The 20,732-nt window shown below is 34.3% G+C and overlaps 1 protein-coding gene across 1 annotated transcript in view; it reads left to right on the forward strand.

Annotated features, from left to right (window-relative positions):
* CCDC150 (coiled-coil domain containing 150) overlaps positions 1–20,732 on the forward strand; it is a gene marked incomplete at both ends in the record, with an annotated part of 66,893 nt that overhangs the window by 12,698 nt on the left and 33,463 nt on the right. The window contains 6 exons of the mRNA XM_084228741.1: positions 1,456–1,548; positions 4,061–4,168; positions 6,359–6,483; positions 6,856–7,033; positions 7,575–7,643; positions 18,886–18,999. Of these exons, the coding sequence (XP_084084867.1) occupies positions 1,456–1,548; positions 4,061–4,168; positions 6,359–6,483; positions 6,856–7,033; positions 7,575–7,643; positions 18,886–18,999 (687 nt within the window). The remainder of the gene's footprint in view (positions 1–1,455; positions 1,549–4,060; positions 4,169–6,358; positions 6,484–6,855; positions 7,034–7,574; positions 7,644–18,885; positions 19,000–20,732) is intronic.

Consider the following 20,732-nt stretch of genomic DNA (forward strand, 5'->3'; position numbering starts at 1 on the left):
GAGGTTTTAGAATATATCCTCACTAAGTAGTATTTCCGCATTCCTGTTGATTGACACTCTTAATTCTCCTAAAACCATTATTTAAGAAAGGGTTTCAGTATAAATGAGTTGTATATTCAGAATTTTTATGAACTGGGTAGTAAATAAACCTTTTTATGTAGATTATAATAGTTCAAAAGGGTGAACTGACAAAAACAATGAGACTTTATTTGTATTTTATGCCAATTACAAACTAAATTTTTACAGATTAGAGAACCTGTTATAAGAAATGTTGACTTTTTGGTGGTGATGGATTCACAACAAAGTAAATGTACTACTGCCACTGACTTTAACACTTAAATATTAATTAAATGAACTATACACTTAGCACTGTATTTAACTATATATTTAAAAGTCACAATAATAAATTTTATATATATTTTACCATAAGAAATGAAAAAAAGAAATGTCATTACTTTTATATCTTAATAAATTTTAAATCAATCTCACTATGTAGATCTTATTTGAAATAATTTTTTCTGGTTTCTCTCTTTTTGTGTTATGTGATGTTTACCTTTCTAGAGATGCTCCTGGATAAACAGAGTGGTGGTCTTTCTTTTTTTTTTTTATTTATTTGGTTTTTTGTTTGTTTATACATGCAATGGGTACAGTCAGACGCGCGGGAGGGTGAGAGAATTCACCAGAGCGGGGAGCAGAGCAGGCAGAAGGACCAAAGTACACTGCTGAGGGGAGCAGCGGGCGGCAGGAGAGGTCTGCGCACCATGTGGGACCCTCCTCTGGTGGCCGGGGAGCAGCCGGGGATCGAACCGGTGCCGCAGAGGCCGCGGGCAGCTTGGCAACCCAGGGCTCAACTGCTGCGCCACCGGGGAAGCCCTGGAGTGGTGGTCTTTCTGTAGAGAGAGGACATAAACTTTTTTCTTTCCCATTTGACTAAAGGTACTTACTTTTCAGGGTATTCAGACATCTCAGGGAAAGACAAACCACAACTCGTATCCCTATCACCCATACCTCTTTTCAAAGAGAATTAGCTATTTTTTCTTTTTTTCCACAGAGCAAAGATGTTTTCTTCTCCTCTATCCTCAAGTGCTCCTCAATGAAAATATCTTCACCAACTGAAAACTTTAAAAGATCCTTGAATGTGTTTTCTTTGAAATCACAAAATCTTACTGCTAATAGGAAAAAATGTACACATAACAAATATTTCATCCTAGTACCACTTTCTTTACACAGGATGCTAGAGAAATATTTAGGTTTTAGGCAAATTCTTTCTATTTGGAATCCCAATATAGAAATATTTTAAAAAGCAATTTTGATAATTATGAAGTTTGGGAGTTGAAGATATAAAGATAAAAAATACTTTATTAGATACTTCAGCTGGTACTTGTCAAAATACAGAACTATTTTAATAGATACTTTTAATAGCTCTTAAATATAAAACACTTTTCCCCCCCATAGAATGTGCAGATGTCTTTCAACAAGGAAAAGGAAGAAAATGCATATTTGAAGTCTGAAGTAATATCCCTTCAAGAAGTATCAGAAAAGGCACAGGTAAATTTTCCCATTTCTATAGTTTTTAGATTTGATGCATTCATACCATTGCCATCATTCATTATTTTTATAAGGCCTACTTTATCTAGAAAACATTACCAAATTATCTATATTTCTCATTTTGCTCTCTAAATTTGCTCTTATGACACACAAGTATATGTGATATATTACTAAATTATGCACTAGTTTTTTTGCTTTCTAATTCATTAAATTTATAGCTTTCATTTCTCCCAATGAACTTCTAAGCAGTTCATTGCCACAGAATGAGTCCTGTGCTTTTCTGCCTTCCATAGTTAAATAGCACAGTAGGAACCTAATTACTGGATTTTGTAATGACCATATTCTGTGGGATTTGGTTTCCAGATTTAGTTGTTACATATATGGATGTGTATGGAGAAGAGTCAACAAATGCGTGTCAACAAACGAGTTATTTCTGATAAGGACCAATGAAATCACTTAAAAGATATTTTTGTTGGTACGATTTGATTATTTTAATGTCAGGATTATAGTGTTGCTGTGTTCTTTTTATGACAAAGAAAATATAGTGTAAATATGCTCTTTGATAATATCTACTGCTATTGCTCTTACTATACTAAAAATAGTTAACATTTATAGACCATATACTATATTCCAGGCACAATTCTAAGCACCTTATATTGATAAAATTTGTGATCCTCACAATAACAGTGTTATAAAAATCATTATTACTTCCATCTTAAAGTTGATATAAAGAGGATTTTACAGCTAAAATCTGATAACATTAATGTGACTGCAAAGAAATTAGCTATTTTAAGGAGAAAGAGTTCTGCTCATCTCTTGACATTCCTTGATGAATACTTTGTACATCTTGTTAAAAAGTTTGAATTACCCCTGACTTTATTCCTGTTATTCTATACATACACTTAATGATGCTTTCCACATATTCGTTCATTTTTTATTTCTTGAGCCATTAAAAAAATTCCTATACATAAATGGTATATTATTTATATGTATTTATGGAGGCAACATTGGTTTTATAACACTGTATATGGCTTAAGGGTCTAGGCTCACACCTTCTTAGTGTTTGTATCACGCCACACCTATCACTAAGGCACCGTAGTCTTGCACCATAGTCTATTGGATCCCTTGCACACTTTGCTTTCAACCCTTGCCCAGCCTTTTTTGTAACCTAAATTCTACAGATATATTCGTAGGGTTTGTTATTAGATTGGTTTTGGTTGAACCTTTATTTTGTATTTTTATATTCTACCTATAAGTGAAACCATGCAACATTTGTTTTTTTCCTTCTGACTTATTTTGCTTAGCATTATCCTCTCCAGTTCCTTCCATGTTGTAGCAAAAGACAAGAATTCATCTTTTATTGCTGGATAGAAATCCATTATGTATATATAGCATATTAATCCACTCCTCAGTCACAGGATTGTTTCCATAGCTTGCCTATTGACAGTAGTGCTACAGTGAACACAGGAATGCATATATCATTTTGAATTAGAGTTTTTAAATTCTTCAGATATATACTGAGGAAGAGAATTGCTGGACCATACAATACATATATTTTTAATGTTTTAAGAAACCTCCATACTGTTTTCCATAGGGGTTGGACCAGTCTGCATTTCCACTAATAGGGTATAAGTGTTCCTTTTTATTTATACCCTTGTCAACACTTGTTCTTTCTGGTCTCTTTTTGTGAATTGGTAGCCCACTGTGGTTTTGATTTGCATTACCTTAATGACAGGTGATGATAAGTATTTTTTCATGTGCCTGCTGGCTATCTGTCTTCCAAAAATCTCTATTTCAATTTTTCTCTTAATTTTTTGATTGGATTATTTGGGGGATTTGTTGAGTTTTATGAATTCTTTGTAGATCTTCAATCTCCTTGTTGGTTATATGATGTGCAGATATTCCATTCAGTGGAGTGGGTTTTCATTTTAATGACAGTTTCTTTTGTTACGCAGCTTTTTAGTTGAATGTAACCATTTGTGTGTGTGTGTTTTCCTATTGAGCCTTCAGAGGTATTTGCCCCTTTCCTTGAAAAATTTAATCATGGAAACATAAGATCCTTACCAAATATACCCAATAAAAATAATTGACTAGTAAGATAAATGTATTTCATAGTATTTGGAATACTCACAAATTTCAAAGTAACAAAGGACGAAGGATTTTTAACCAACTACATCTATGATAGATCTATTATACAAAAGATTTTTGTTTTGAAAGATTGATCTTGTGAAGTTAAACAGTTATGTCTATTTTGCATTTATGAACACTAACTGATGTTGAAGGAGCTTAGAGGTATTTTGTGTTATCAGCTAAACAGTTCTGAATGTTTATCATCTACTTTTGATAATATATTTCTATGTGCCTACTTTATAAATTCCATCCTGCAGATTTCTTGCTCTAATTGACCAATGTTTAAAATCTGAAGGACTGAAGATCCCCAAACTGCTGAATACTTTTATTGCTTCACCAAATCAATAAATTTATCTGTGACCTATTATATATGATATCTTAGGTTTTGAATGACCAACTGACTAAAAAGTGTACAGAGCTGAACAGCATGCTTCAGACTGTTAAAATGGAAAATGCCAGAATCATTGCTGACCATCAAGCAATTTTGCAGGTATTAACAGTAGTCAATTTCTTACAGTCAGCAGGAATGCTCATTCGCTTATCACTTGATAAGGAAATGTACATGATCAACTGAATAAATAAAATATTTTAACAATTCTAAGAAATCTACTCGATTATTTTTTAATTAGTGTTTTTTATCAGGTAGTTATCTGGTCTTACACATGCTGCTTTATTAGTGTTTTTCTTCTTAAATATCTCTACTGTAGGAAAAGTAAGTTACCTGTCCCGTTACTTATAGAATCATGGAAAACACTTAAGACTTACCCTAAATAAAACACTTGCCTTTTCCCCAAACACCCATGCTTTTCCATTTTGCTTCTATCATTACCTCTCCTGAGAGTGGCCTTCAACTATTTAGAATTCTGTTCTGTTTAAGACTTTTTGACTTTCTGTTCTGTGTAAGACTCTCTTTCTTCAAGAAACTTGATCACTCCAACCAGAAGAAATCAATTTTCTCTTTCAACCTCTACTTTAGCACACTAAGTTTACCATAATAATAGTAGCTCTCATTTTTTTTAGTATTCTTACTATATACCAAGAATTATGCTAAGGATTTTATGTATGTTGCTTTCGTTAACCCTAGTGGCCATTATATAAAGGGATGTTATTTTCATTTTATGGATAAGAAAAAGTGAAGAAAAAAAGAAAAAGAAAAAGTGAAGTTCACAGAAGTTAATCAACTGCTCCACAATCACCCAGCTAGTAAGGGGCAGAGCTGGATTTATTTATTTATTTTTTTAAAGATTCATTTATTTATGATTACAAGAACTGGGGTATAGGCCAGAGGTGCGGGAGGTGAGAGGATTCACCAGAGACGGTGGTGAACAGAATAGGCAGACTGATCAAAGTACTCTGCTGAGGGGAGTAGCAGGTGAGACAGGAGAGTTCTGCTGCACCATGTGGGTAGCTCCCTGGCCAGGGGTCGAACTTGCACTGCAGAGGCTGCAGACAGCTTTACAGTGCTGCGCTCAACCCCTTGTGCTACCAGGGAGACCCCAGAGCTGGATTTAAACCTAGGTCTGACTCCAAATTAATTTTTAATCACTATGCTACGTTGCTTTTCTATTCTGTATTCTATCGTAGTAATTAATGTGCAGGGCCATTTTCTATATTACATTGTGAGCTTCCTTTAAGAAGCAAGGACATTAATTTATATATCTTCGTTATTGCTTATAGTGCTAATAAGCATGTTTTGAATATAATTGGTACTCAATAAATATTTTTTGTTAATTCAGCAAACATCTATTGTTTACTTCATGCAGGTACGATGCTAGGTATAAATAGAATTATAGTGGTGAACAAAACAAAATCCCTACTTTCATGGAACTTACAACTTAGTAGACTGAATAATGTTACATATATACACTGTCAAAAATATTTTAAAACTTTGAGAGTATACACAAGTGAAATTTTGATATGACTACTTCCTTTGCAATCAAGTATTGCTAAGATAATGTTTTAAAATCCTTTTATGCAACTTATGCATCTTATGCACCTTCACATGCAATCTTATACAACTTCTATCAGCATATGAAGTAACCATTAATATGTACATACTTGCAAAAGGTTTAGAAATTATAGGTAGCATGTGTATGTAAAATTATGTTTTGATAATTCCAAAGTGGTGAGCCAAAGAAAATAAATTTTGCAAAACAGTTTATTAGTACTTCTAGTATAACAGTATTGGAGTACAATTTTAGATATTCTCAAAAAGAATTCACACCAGCTTATTAAACATGATAGTCCCTGGTGAGATAATTTGGAGGGGGGCAGAGATAGAGGTTGAAGGGTTTTTCACTTTCTATACATTAATACAGTTTTACTTTTTAAAACAAAGTATGTATAATATTGAAATTTTAAAGTACAAAAAATATTCTTAATTTATATCTTTACTCAATCTGCTGAGTCAACAGGAAGGGCCCCCTATAATTTATATCTTTAAAAACATGCTCATGTTAGGAGTTTTGCAGTATGCTAGGTCAATCATGCATTAGGCTGTTGACTAGTAGATCTGTAAAATGATAGAATTGTGGTCATTTCAGGGCGGGGGCAGAGAAAGCTGGGCAAAAGTAAAATTTGTCTTTTGTAAGCAAATTCAACATTTTTGACCAGTTATGTTAAATGGTACCCTGTTGAATGACTTTCCGGCATCTCAACTTTTAATATTTTTAACGCTCAGGTAGAACAAAAAATGATGACTCAGACATTTCAAGAACAAAACTTACTACTGGATGCAGCCCATGCCAGTATCACAAAAGAGTTACAGATGGTTCAGAATGAGAAAACCCAACTCCAAGCACATCTGTAAGTAAAACGTGGACAATTTCTCACACATCTTTTATTCTTGCATTTGTACGTCTTATCATTTTTTAATAATTTTTTATTTATATCTTTTACATCATTGTGTATTCCCCATAAAATTCCCACCACCAATTCACCCATGAGCCATCATCATAATCCCTGTTTTGACTCCTTAATGAAAATGTTTAATTCTGTATTTGCAAGGGCAGACTTGAGAGCCTTGCCTTACTTGAGACTCTACCCTCAAGTAACTAGTTATGTTTAGAACATTTTAGCAACAGCTCTCAGTCAAGAGAGATGTTTTATAACAACATTTATTCTGTCTGTTGAAGTACAGTTACTTAGCTTTTATATATCTCTGTTCTCTTCCTACAGGGACCATTTAACCCTTGAACATAACCAGTCTATCCAAAAAGCACAGGATGCCGAGAAGAAGACAGCTGTGCAAAAAGAGCTACTAGAGTTAACTATTGCAAGGTTGCGAGGTGAATTGAATGCATCAATGCAAGAGAAGAAATCTCTGCTAGAGGAGAAAGAAAAACTTCAGAAAGAGGTAGGTAGAAGGAGAACTATGTTGCCTCCTGATTGTGGTGGTGATCTTGTTTTAAAATTACATTTTAAATGCAAAAGACAAGAAATTACAACCCAGATGCAGTTTTTCAGAGTTGCCCACAAAAAAATGTTTTAAGTGACTAGTCTTAATCATTTAGTATATCTTAAAGTAGTCCATGTCAAATAGTGTGTCCTTGCACAACATTAGTGAATATAAATAACACATCCTTATGTTAGTTAAGGGATCAGATTTTAAAAATTAATTTCCACTGGATGAGTGGGACAATGGAAATTAAAGGGGAACAGCCTTATCTTCCTAGTTAGGAGAGAACCAGCAGTATGACGTGCAGACGTGTCTTTCTAATTTCAGGGCTTTTTATGAAGTCTGCTCTGCCTCAGAGACTCCCTGAGTGACCCCTTTTCTGAGAGGATGTGCTATCTCTGCAGTGTAGGTATTAATTGACATGCAGGGTATGTCTGCTATAGAAAAGCCTGTCAGCTGCTTTGAAACTGATCCATTTCTTTTTTTCCCTCTTGGGCAGGTTAACAAAGCAGAGAAAGAAATAGCACAAGAAAAATGCAATCTGGAAAAGGAATTGGCTAAAAACAAGGTATTCTACATTTTATTTGTTACTATTTCACTGTATTTTATTTTCTTCTGTATTGCTGCCTGCTGCATCAGTTTATCTTAATGTGATAGATTTATTTTATTGAATAGCAAGATTTGAGATTAAAGAAGCCATGAAGCTAAAGTCAGTCACTGCAGCATAAAACTGCTGTTGCCAGTTCAGCATCTGGTGTCAGCCACTGAATCATCACTGCCTCTGGCCCTAGTGTTCACCAGATAGTTTAGCTAGGAAATCCCATGAGAGTAAACTAATGTGCCTGTGGGAGGCAAAGGGATGATTGCTGACAATGCTGTTTTTAATAAAAAACTAACCTCCTAAGTACCTGTTAGCACCTGCTACTTTTATCTGCAAGTACCTTTTTTCTTGATTCTAAAAAGATAGCATGACCAGAGAAACAGTTCTTACTAAAATAAAAGGTAATCTTTAAAACATTGGCATTTTTATTTCAACATTTGAAGATATAAAGATTATGTATCGCTGTCATCTAGAGAATATTTCAGGGAGAATTAGCCTACCCCAGACAATAAATACAGTAACATTTGTCAACATAGTTTCCAAACCTTCACTATGGCTTCTGGCTTAACTGCATAGCTTTTATATTACTGTAACTATATGAATTTTTAAGAATTGGGGGTAAAAGAAATACTAAATTCTGAATTTGAGCTTAAGTACCATTCACCACATTGGCCAGTGTCCTCTGTGATTTAGTTATACATATCTGGTGATTTTTAAAATAATACACTCTAAAAATCCTTGAATGAAACTGACTTCCTATGGCAATGATTTTTGCTGGTGATAATTTGGACACAAGTATGTTTGTTTTTAACTTAGAGTATTGGTGGATACTAATAAATTTGTTAGTGATTTTTGCTTAAAAATGGTAATGTTACATGGTTGTGAATATGTCTATTATTCAAACATAGCTTGTTCTTTTGCTTATTGATTTCATTTGTCTTAATGTAGTCTTAGTTAAGTTGAAGTGGTTGAAAGATACTTGCTCATTAAAGAAATTGTATTAGACTCCATGATAGAGCCCTGTTTTTACAGTCTAAATTAATATTTTTAATGCATATTCTTTGCAAAGTTGTTTTTATGTCAAATTTATTGAATTATGATTTACATAAGGTGAAATTTCCCTTTTTTAGTGTACTGTTCTGAGATTTGACAATCATCTACCACCACAATAAAAATATACATTTCTGTCATCCCAGAATGTTCACTAGTCCCCTTTTGTAATTAACATTTTCTTCCACCCTTTTCCCCTGGCAATCACTAATCTTTTTTTGATACCTCTAGGTTATATAATTTCCAGAATATCCTATAAATGGAGTCATATAACCATGTAACATTTCACATTCTGGTTTCTACTAATATTTTTGTATATATTTAAGATAGTAATCTAGTTTCATTATTTTGCTGTCCAGTTCTCTCAACACCATTTCCTGAAGAGACTTTCCTTTCTTTGTTATAAGTTCTTTGATCCATTGTTGTAATTTATTGTCCATATATGTTTGGGTCTGAATTCTAGATTGGTCTGTGTATCAGTTTCCCCCCCAATACCATACCATTTTAATCATTGTAACTTTGAAATATTGTTTGAAGTCAGGGAACTTGAGCTCTTCTACTTTTGTTCTTTTTTTTCTCAGGATTGTTTGGCTATTTGAGGTTTTTTGTGTCTACATACAAGTTTTAGTACTTTTTTTCAGTTATATATCCACCAGGAATGATGTTGGGATTTTGATAAAGATTATATTGAATCTCAATATTGCTTTAGGTAAAATGGCCATTTTAATAGTTTTAGTTCTTCTGAACCTTTGAGCATAGACTATCTTAGAATATCTTTCCATTTCTTTGTGTCTTCTTCAGTCTCTTTTTGTGTTCTCAGTGTACAAGTCTTTCAATTTCATGATTAAATTTTCACATAGGTATTTCATTCTTTTTCTACAGTTATAAATGGTATTGTTTTCTTATCTCCTATTTCTGTATATTGCTTTATTAGCCAGCAGCTTCACTGTATTTGTTCATTATTTTTAATAATTTTTGGTGGAGTATTTATGGGTTGTTATGTATAATATAATGTAATCCAAAAATAGCAACACTTTCATTTTTTTCCTTTCCAATTTCAATATTTTCTTGCATAATCATTCTAAGACTTTACTGTCATGTTACATAATAGTGGTGAGAGTGGACATTATCTTGCTCCTAACCTTAACAGAAAAGCCTTCAGTTTTTCACTATTGCATTTGATAATAGCTATGGATTTGTCATATATGGCTTTTATTCTGTTTAGGCATGCTCCTGCTATGCATATTTTATTGAGAGTTTTTATTGTAAATGAATGGTAGTTTTTTTCAAATGGTTTTTCTCTATTGAAATGATTATATAGCTTTTAAGCTTCATGTTGATGTGATAGATCATTTTGATTGATTTGCATATATGTTGACCTATCTTTGCATAGCTAGAATAAATCCTACTTTATCATAGTGTATGATCTTTTACATCTGTTGTTGAATTTGGTTTCCTAATATTTTCTTAAATTTTTGCATCTATGTTCATCAGAAATATTGGTCTATAATTTTCTTACCGTGTATGTGATGTCCGTTTTTTGCTCTCAGGTTAATGCTGAACTTGTAGAACAACACAAAGTGGATGGGTATTACATCTTAAAATATTTGGTAGAATTCACAGTGAAATCATCTGGTTCTAGTCTTTGGATCTTCGGGAAGTTCTTGATTAATTTTTCCATTTCTTATAATTCGCATGTTGAGATTTTCTATTTCATCATGATTATTCAGTCTTAGAAGGTTGTACATTTGTCAGGACTTACCAATTTCTTTTAAGTAGTCCAGTATATTGGCATGTAGATGTTCATAGTAGTCTTTATGATCTTTTGTATTTCTATAGTATTCGTTGTGACTTCTCTTTCATTTCTGATTTTTGAGTTGTTTCTGTTTTTCTTAGTCTAGCTAAAGGTGTTCAATTTCATTTTTTTTTTGTGCTTTTTTCCCCCCCAAATACTTAGCTTTTAGTGTGAACTCATAGTCATTTTGGTTTTTGTTTATTCCTACTCAGATTTTTAATATTTCCTCTATATTATTGTCTCTGGGCTTTTTTCATCTTTTTCTTATTCCATTATATGTAAAATTAGATTGTTTGAGATTTTTCTTTTTTTTTTTTTGTAAATCTGTATTGCTATAAACTTTTCTGAGTACTGCTGATGCTGCATCTCAAAGATTTTGGTATGTAGTATTTTCATTGTCATTTGTCTCAAGTATTTTTTCATTTCTTTTGATTTCTTTAATGCCTCAATAGTTATTTAGTAGCATGTTGTTTCATCTCCACATATTTATTTCTCTAGCTTTCACCTTGTTGTTGATTTCTAACTTAATACCATTGTGGTATAACACTGGAAACCATGTTTTGTATGATTTCATCCTCTAAATTTATTGAGATCTGTATTGTGCCCCAACATATCTATCATTAAGAGTGTTCTATGTATACTTGAGAAGAAAGAGTGTTAATGCTGTTCAGATAGAAGATTCTGTACATATTATCGCCCTATGGTCCAACGTGTCATAAAAGATCAATATTTCCTTGTTGATTTTATGCCTGGAAGTCTCTATTGTTATTAATAGGATGATAGAGTCCCCTATTATGTTGTCATCAATGTTACTCTGTAGATCTATTAGTATAAACATTATATATTTTAATGTTGCTATATTGGGTACATATATGTTAGAGACTGTTATATCCTGATGGATTTACCCTTTTATCATTATATGATGTCCATTGTCATCTCTTAGTACTGTCTTTGTTTTAGTCTACTTTGTCTGATAGGAGTATAGTTGGCCCAGCTACCTTTTCATATCTATTTGCATGTAATCCTTATTTATTTTTAATTTTTTTAATTTTATATTTTTTACATCATTTTTCATTTTTGCACAATGTATGCATTTTCATCTTGGTTATAGTTCCCATACAATTCCCACCCCCCTTATTTTGACCATAATCCCTCCTACCCCCACCTGTAGTGTCTCTCTGGTTTATAGTTGCTTGTTGATTTTGATTTTTACTTTATTATAATTAGTCTTTTGCTTGGTCCCTTATTTAGGTCTTCTAAATTCCTGCTATGAGTGAGATCATCCGGTATTTTTCTTTTCTTTCTGGCTTATTTCACCGAGCATGAGCTCTTCCAGCTCCATCCATGCTGCTGCAGATTACATGAGTTTATCTTTTTGATTGCTGAGTAATATTCCATTGTGTATACCACATCTTCTTGATCTAGTCATCTATTTTTGGGCATTTGGGTTGTCTCCATAGCTGACCTATTGTAAATAGTGCTGCTATAAACATAGGGGTGCAGGTGCCCTTTTGAATTAATGTTTCTGTATCCTTTGGGTAAATACCTAGGAATGGAAATGCTGGATCATATGGAAGCTCCATGTTGAGCAGGTTGAGGAATCTCCACACAGCTTTCCATAGTGGTTGGACCAGTTTGCACTCCCACCAGCAGTGCAGGAGAGTTCCTTTTTCTCCACATTCTTGCCAACATTTGTTGTTGCTAGTTTTTTTCATATGTGCCATTCTCACTGGTATAACATGGAATCTCATGGATGTTTTGATTTGCATTTCTCTGATTACAAGTGAAGCTGAACATTTTTTCATATGCCTGTTGGCCGTTTGCATTTCCTCTTTGGAGTTCCTTTTTAGCTCTTTCGCCCAATTTTTTGACTGGATTTTTTTTTTGTTTTTGTTGAGACTCCTCAGCTCTTTGTAGATTTTTGTGCTCAGTCCTTTATCATTAATGTTGTGTGCAAAAATTTTCTCCCAGTTGGTGGGGTTTCTCTTTGTTTTGGTTACTGTCTCTTTTGCTGTACAGAAGCTCTTTAGTTTTATGTAGTCCCAGCTGTTTATCTTTGTCTTCGCTATCACTGCTTTGGGTGAGAGTCTTTAAAGATGTTACTGAGGTGTGTGTCATGTAGTGTTTCGCCTATATTTCCTTCTATATATGTTATAGTTTCAGGTCTTATGTCTAGTTCTTTAATCCATTTTGAGTTGATTTTTGTGCATGGTGTGAGGTAGTAGTCAAGCTTCATTCTTTTGTGTGTAGCGACCCAGTTTTCCCAGCACCATTCATTGAACAAACTTTCTTTGCTCCATTGCATATTCTTTGCTACTTTGTCAAAGATTATTTGACTGTAAATCTGTGGGTTTATTTCTGGATTTTCTATTTGGTTCCATTGATCCATGTGTCTATTCTTGTTCCAATACCATGAAGTTTTGATTATTATGGCTTTGTCATATAGTTTGAAATATGGGAGTGTGATGCTTCCATTCCCTTCTTTTTTTTTTTTTTTTTTCAGGAGAGCTTTGGCTATGTGGGGTTTTTGGTGGCTCCATATGAATTTCATCAATATTTGTTCTATTTCTTTGAAGAATGTCATTGAAATTTTTATTGGAATGGCATTGAATCTGCAAATTGCTTTTGGTAGAATGGCCATTTTGATAATGTTAATTCTTCCAATCCATGAGAAGGGATGTCTTTCCATTTCTTTGTGTCTTCTTCTATTTCTTTTAACAGTGTTTTATTGTTTTATTTGTCCTTTACCTCTTTTGTTAGATTTATTCCCAAATATTTTATTTTTTTAGTTTCGGTAATAAAAGGGATGGTTTTCTTGATTTCTTCTTCTTCAGATTTATTGTTTGTGTATGGGAAGGCTACTGATTTTTGTGTGTTGATTTTGTATCCTGCCACTTTACTGATTGATTAATTAGTTTTTCTGTGGAGTTTTTGGAGTTCTCTATGTATATAATATCATCTGCAAATAGTGATAGTTTGACTTTTCCTTCCTTATTTGGATTCCTTGAATGTCTTTCTCTTATGCTCTGGCTAGGACTTCCAGTATTATATTGAAAAGCAGTGGTGAGAGCGGACAGCCTTGTCTTGTTCCAGACCTTAATGGAAATGCTTTCAGCTTTTCACCATTGAGAATGATATTGGCTATGGGCTTGTCATATGTGGCCTTTATGATGTTGAGGAATGTTCCTTGTATCCCAAGAATTTCAAGGGCCTTCATCATAAATGGGTGTTGTACTTTGTCAAAAGCTTTCTCAGCATCTATTGATATTATCATATGGTTTTTGTATTTCTTTTAGTTGATGTATTGGATTACATTGATTTTCGGATATTGAACCATCCTTGTGTCCCTGGTAATAAATCTTACTTGGTTGTGGTGAGTTATCTTATGGATACATTGTAGGATTCAAATAGCTAAATTTTTATTGAGGATTTTTGCATCAGTGTTCAATAGAGAGATTGGCCTGTAGGTTTTTTTTTTTTTGTGTGTTGTCCTTGTTCGGTTTTGGTATTAGTGTAATATTGGCTTCATAGAACATATTTGATATTATACCTTCCTTCTCAATTTTTTGAAAGAGTTTGTGAAGGACAGGCACTAATTCGTTTCTGAATGTTTGGTAGAATTCATTTGTAAATCCATCAGGTCCTGGGCTTTTGTTTGGAGGGAGGCTTTTGATTACCATTTCAATTTCACTGCTTGTAATTGGTCTGTTTAGGTGTTCTATTTCTTCTTTATCTACCTTTGGGTGATTGTAGAGTTGTAGGAATTTGTCCATCTCTTCTAGATTGTTGAGCTTGTTTGCATATAACTGTTTCATAGTAGTTTGTGATTATTCTTTTGATTTCTGCTGTGTCTGTTGTGATTTCTCCTCTTTCATTTGTGATCCTATTTATTTGTGCTTTCTCTCATTTTTCCTTTGTGAGCCTCGTTAGGGGGTTGTCTATTTTTTTGAAGAACCAACTTTTGGTTTCGTCAATTTTTTGGATTGATTTTTTAGTTTCTATTTCATTGATTTCTGCTTTGATTTTTATTATTTCCTTTCTTCTGCTGGTTTTGGGGTTTTTTTTTTTTTGTTGTTTTTCTAGTTCTTTGAGATGTGAGATTAGGTTGGTTCTTTGAGTTCTTTCTTGTTTCTTGATGTGAGCCTGTATTGCTATATATTTTCGTCTTATTACTGCTTTTGCTGCGTCCCATACATTTAGGAAATTGGTGTCCTCCTTGTCATTCAACTCAAGGTATTTTTTAATTTCTTTTTTCATCTCTTCATTACTCCAGTGGTCTTCCAGTAGAGTGGGTTTCAGTCTCCATGAGGTGGAGGGTTCCTTGCCTTCTTTCTATGGTTTATTTCTAGTTTGATGCCTTCATGGTCAGAGAAGATGGTTGGTATGATTTCAATCTTGGTGCATCTGTTGATGTTTGTCTTGTGTCCCAGTATGTGATCAATTCTGGAGAATGATCCGTGTGCACTTTTTTTTTTTTAATAGAGGCATGTTTTTATTTATTTATTTATTTATTTAGTTTAGTTTGTTTGTTTATACATGCACTGGGTACAGTCAGAAGCGCGGGAGGGTGAGAGAATTCACCAGAGCCAGAGCAGGGAGCAGAGCAGGCAGAAGGACCGAAGTACACTGCTGAGGGTAGCAGCGGGCGGCAGGAGAGGTCTGCGCGCCATGCGGGACCCTCCTCAGGTGGCCGGGGAGCAGCCGGGGATCGAACCCGCGCTGCAGAGGCTGCGGGCAGCTTCGCAACCCAGCGCTCAACCGCTGCGCCACCAGGGAGGCCCTCTTTTTAACTTTTTGAGCTTGAAATCTGTTTTATCTGATATAAGTATAGCTGTTCCTGCCTTCTTTTTTGGTCCATTTGCTTGTAGGATTGTTTTCCATCCTCTTACTGTCAGTCTGTTTTTATCTTTTGTAGTTAAGTGAGTTTCCTGGAGACAGCAAAAGATTGGATTTTGTTTCTTAATCCAGCCTGCGACTGTCTTTTTATTGAAGAGTTTATTCAGTTTCATTTAGAGTTAATATTGATATGTTAGCGTCTGTATTTGCCATTTTGTTTGTCTTTTCTTTGGTCTTATTTATTTATTTATTTATTTATTTATTTTTTTTTTATTTTTTTTTTTTTTGTCTTGTTTCATTCTCTGTTGGTTCTGGCTTTGGGACTCCTTGTATTATTTTTTGGAGTGGGGGTCTAGCCATAATGAAATTCCAGAGTTCTGTTTGTCTGGGAAGGTCCTTATTCTTTCTTCATGGACAGAAAGCTTTGTGGGATAGAGTATTCTTGGTTGGCATTTGTTGTCTTGGAGTCTGTTGACTTTGTCCCTCCACTCTCTCCTTGCCCGTCGTGTTACTTTGGAGAAGTCTGATGTCAGCCTGATTGGTTTTCCTTTGTATGTTATCTGTTTCTTCCCTCTTGTCAGCTTCATTATTTTTCCCTTGTCTTAGATTCTTGGGATCTGTGTGTCTTGCTGTATTTTTCATCATGGAAGTTTGGTGTTCTTGTTTCTTGTATGTGTATTTTCAGCTCCTTCATGTTTGGGAAGTTCTCTTCAATTATTTCCTTGAATATTTTCTCTGTTCCTATGTCTCTCTCCTCTCCTGGGATTCCTATAACTCTTATATTTCCTTTCCTCATGGAGTCAGATAGTTCCTAAAGTCTTTCTTCATTCTTTTTCCTTCATTCTTCTCTTTCCTTTTCTGTTTTGGTTCTTTTTATTTCTTTGTCTTCGAGAGTACTTATTCGTTCTTCCATTTCATCTATTCTGCTTTCACTGCTTTTCCAGAGGTCTTTAGCTCCTCCATTAATCCTTTGATCTCCTGCATTTCTTTCACTTCCCTCTTTAGGGACTCAATTTCATTCTTCTGATCATTGATTTTTTTTTCCCTTATCATTGTTTTCCTTAATGACTTCTGTCAGTTTTTTAATCATGGCAATTTTAAATTCTCTTTCTGGAAGGCTCAGTTCTTCCAAGTCACTGTTGTTGCATTCTGGTGGGTGATTTTCATTTTGTGGTGTGTCTTCCCTGAGGACTTGCTTGGTTGCTTGTAGTTTTTCTTCACCCTGATGCTTATTTTCTAATTTGTCCTATGTGTTGGGACACTGTGTTGCTGGTACTGGCCGGCATCTTTTTGGTGTGCTCTTTCTGGGATGTCAGAAACTGTTGGTCCAATCAAGTCAAATACTGTTATGCCAGAAGTCCAGGAGGGCAGTGGTACTATGAATATGTTAATGGTTGCTGTCACAGAATATCTCCTCCTTCTGTATTTAATTCCAAAGGTGTGTCTTGAGGTCCCACAGACTGCCCTGGAGGTGGGGTAGCTGGATTGCCAGCTGGGCTTCAAATCACTGGATCCCCCTCTGGGCTCTGACTCCCTGCCAGGCAGGTCCTGGCTTGTGGAGGCCTTCAGCTCACCTTGTCTGTGGGGGCAGCCCTTTCCCAGTTCCAAGCAGTCTCAGTGGTGCCGGACGCAAAGACAGAGATTCCTATTCTGTAAACCTTATTTCTATCCCTTTTAACTTATGTGTCTCTTTACCCCTGAAATGAGTCTCTTGTGGCAATATATATTTGGGTCTTGTTTTTTGGCCATTCTTCTTTGACTGGTGAATTTAGTCAGATTGCTGTTAAGGTGATAATTGGTAAGAATGTATTACTGTTTTGCTCATTATTTTTCTGGTGGTTTCCGAAATTCTCTGTTCCTTCTTTCTTGGATTTCATGGCTTTCTTTAGTGGTATGTTTAGATTTTTGTATGTATTTTTACTACAAGTTTTGGTTCTCTGATTGCCATAAGGTTCAGATGTAACATATGTGTATATTCTTCCATTTTGAGTCGTTCTGTAGTTGTTTTCTCATGATATCCTTTTTTGGTTTTGTTATCAAGGTAGTAGTGATCCCTGAAAATGATTTTTCGTGTGTTACCTCCTTTTCTGTTTTTGGGAAGGGTTTGTGAGAGATTGATGTTAATTCTTTAAATGTTTTGTTGAATTCAACAGTGAATATGTAGTTGTGGGTTTTCGTTTGGGGGGGAAGTTTTTAGTTTTTTAAATTATTGTTTCAATTTACTTAGTATAGATATCTTCAGATTTTCTGCTTTTAAGTCCATTTCAGTGTTTAGGTCTTTCTGGAAATTCATCTATTTCATGGGTTTTGGTATTTTTTTTTTTTAAGAAATGTCTGTTTCCAATTATTTGTTGCACACATATATCTGTAAATACAATTGATTTGACAATGTACACTTCAACCTTACTATTCTCACTTATCTTAATATCTCTTTTGTAGATTTTTGGGCTTTCTTATATAGATTATCATGTATATTCTGAATAGAGACAATTTTATTTTTCCCTTACCAATCTGTATGTCTTTAATTACATTTTCTTGCCTTATTGTACCAATTATGTGATGTTGAATAGGAATGATAAAGCAGATATCCTTGTCTTTTTTCCAATCATAGGGGAAAAAGATTGAGTCTTTCACCATTAAGATTGTTATTAATTGTAGGTTTTTAATATATGCACTTTATTAGATAGAGCTGATTCTCTTTTGTTTCTAGCTTGCTGAGTTTTTATTATGAATCATTGTTGAATTTTGTGAAATGTCTTTTTTTTAATCTACTGATGTGATCATAGGGGTCTTTTGCTGTAGTTTGTTGATGGGGTGATTTATACCTATTGACTTTGCATATTAGATGAAAGTTATATTACTGGGAAAAACTCCAGTTAGTTTTAATTTGTTATCCTTTTAATATATGATGGATTTACTCTGCTAATACTTTGTAAATGATTCTTATTTATTTATTTTTTAAGATTTATTTATTTATTTATACAAGCACTGGGTACAGTCAGAAGTGCGAGAGGGTGAGAGAATTCACCAGAGCCAGAGCGGGGAACAGAACAGGCAGACCGATGAAATAAACTGCTGAGGGGAGCAGTAGCAGGCGTAGCAGGAAAGGTCTGTCGCGCCATGTGGGACCCTCGCAGGCGGCTGGGGATCGAACCGGCGCTACAAAGGCTGCGCACAGCTTTGCAGTCCAGCACTCAACTGCTGCGCCACCAGGAGAGGCCCTGTACATGATTTTTATATCTAAATTCATCAGCTTGAATTATTTAGTGTTTACATAAGTAGCAAGTACCAAATAATTCCACTTCTAGTAAATGTGAACTATGAAATTTGAAATAACCCTCTTGCTGAAGACAAGTAGAAAAGCTGAAACAAACAATTTTAAAGTCATCATAGAGGTATCAGACAGTAAATGTGATATAAATTTAAAGGACAGGGAAACATATTCCCACCTTCTATTTTAGTTATAAAGGTCATTTTTATAAGGTATTTTTGAAACGAGCATAGATTTCTTTTCTCTTTGTTTCAAAGGTAGACATAAATACATTAACCCACAACTTGCAGACTGTAGAGGAAAAGAATAAGCAACTGGCAGATCAAATGGCTTCTCTAGAACTTCAGCAAATCACTTCTGATTACCATGGGGTGGGTATAAAAGGTCAGTCTAAAGTATGATTTAATGATTAATGAGTTAAAAAAATCAGAAGTCAGGAGATGAGTTTTATTTAATAATTATCACAAATACTGAATAACTGGCTATATATGGCATAAATTCCTACAGTATTCAAATAATAAAGGATTATTCTAATAGTGAGCACTGTATTAAAAAAATAAATATTTAAGGTAGCTATTTAACATTTGCTTACACAGATGAACTGTAATGTTGAAAAGCACAAATATTTCCAATTTTTAAAAATATTTCCTCTTCCATAAATTGTGAGGAAGAACCTTGTGTTTTTTTTTCCTGTGACACTTCCCTCTATTAGGGAATCAGTAAAATGTTTGAATTCTAAAAGGCATTGGACAAAGTCAATGCTTTACAAGTAAATGGTAGAATTCTTAGAACATCCCAAGTAAAGGGGATTTAAAGAGATAATCATTCTTTTAAGTAGCTAATGTGCTGCCTGTATGCTTTTTGAATACTCAAGAAGAAATGTTACCGCTTTTATAACATACAAATTATCTTTGTAAGTTGCATAGACGCCCCTAATGTGAGTTTATCTTAATCTGAGCTAAATTCTCAATCTGTCATAAACTGCTCATTACCTCCCTATTAAAATTTACAAAGTAAATCTAAATTCTCTCGTATTTTCAGGGCTTTAGGGTCACACTTTTAGAATTCCATTTTGACTATGACTTTGGTTGTGATCCTTAACATCTCTGTGCCTCAGTTTCATAATCTGAAAATATATGGATATATTATTATTAAGGGGTTGTTTGAAGATTAATACATGTAGAACATGTAGCAGATAGCTAACATTTATTGAATTCTTTTTATTTATTTATTTATTTATAAATAATAAATATTTTTATATTCCCCATACATTTGCACCCCCCCCCATTCTGACCCCCATCCTTCCTCTCCCACCCCCCACCCCCCAAAAAGTGTCTCTGGTTCACAGTTTTTTGTTGATTTTGATGAATAACTATAAGAAAGTGAATTCTTCCTATCTGAACTCTTTAAAGAGCTTTCACTTTCCTATTGGAGTGACAAGATGCGTTAACTCTGACTCCTAGTTCTCAGACCAACCTTCCCTCCCATAAGACTAAAGTATATCCATGTCCTTGCTTCTCTGCTCAATTTGATCTTGGTCTTTCTGGAAGAACGCATCTCAGTCTTTCTGATTTTTTTCATGTCTGCACTGTCAGTGAACAGACCTGTGACCTTGCTGTTTAAGTAACTTTAACAGATCTTGCCAGTGAATTGTCAATATTGATTCTTGCCTGTTGACCATACACCTCTTTAACATTTTCCAGTGATAATCCACATCTTAATTCTGGGTTGCAGTTCCATGCCTCCATATAGAATCTTCTGTGATCAAGCATTCTTGGAAGTTTGTCAACTGGCCATATGAGTCTGAGGAATGAAGTTGGTATTTCAGAATTAAAAAAGAAATTCTTAGCAATATAGTTAAACTGTTGCCATTCAATGCAGGCAATGAATTTTTGTACATTGAAGTTAAAATTTGAAATTCTCAACACTAGAAGTTACTACCTCCTAGTATAACTTTCATTGTTTTTAGTTTTTGAGATACATGTGAGTTTGTATTGGGGATGCCACTCCACAAATTTGAACTCACATAGTCCTGATTTCAACCCTTGGCCCCATGCACTAACGACATGGCAGGTCCTTAATGTTTATGGACTTCAATACTAAG

Source organism: Talpa europaea (genome assembly GCF_964194135.1).
Source record: "Talpa europaea genome assembly, chromosome: 1".
In the NCBI taxonomy this organism is placed as follows: domain Eukaryota; kingdom Metazoa; phylum Chordata; class Mammalia; order Eulipotyphla; family Talpidae; genus Talpa; species Talpa europaea.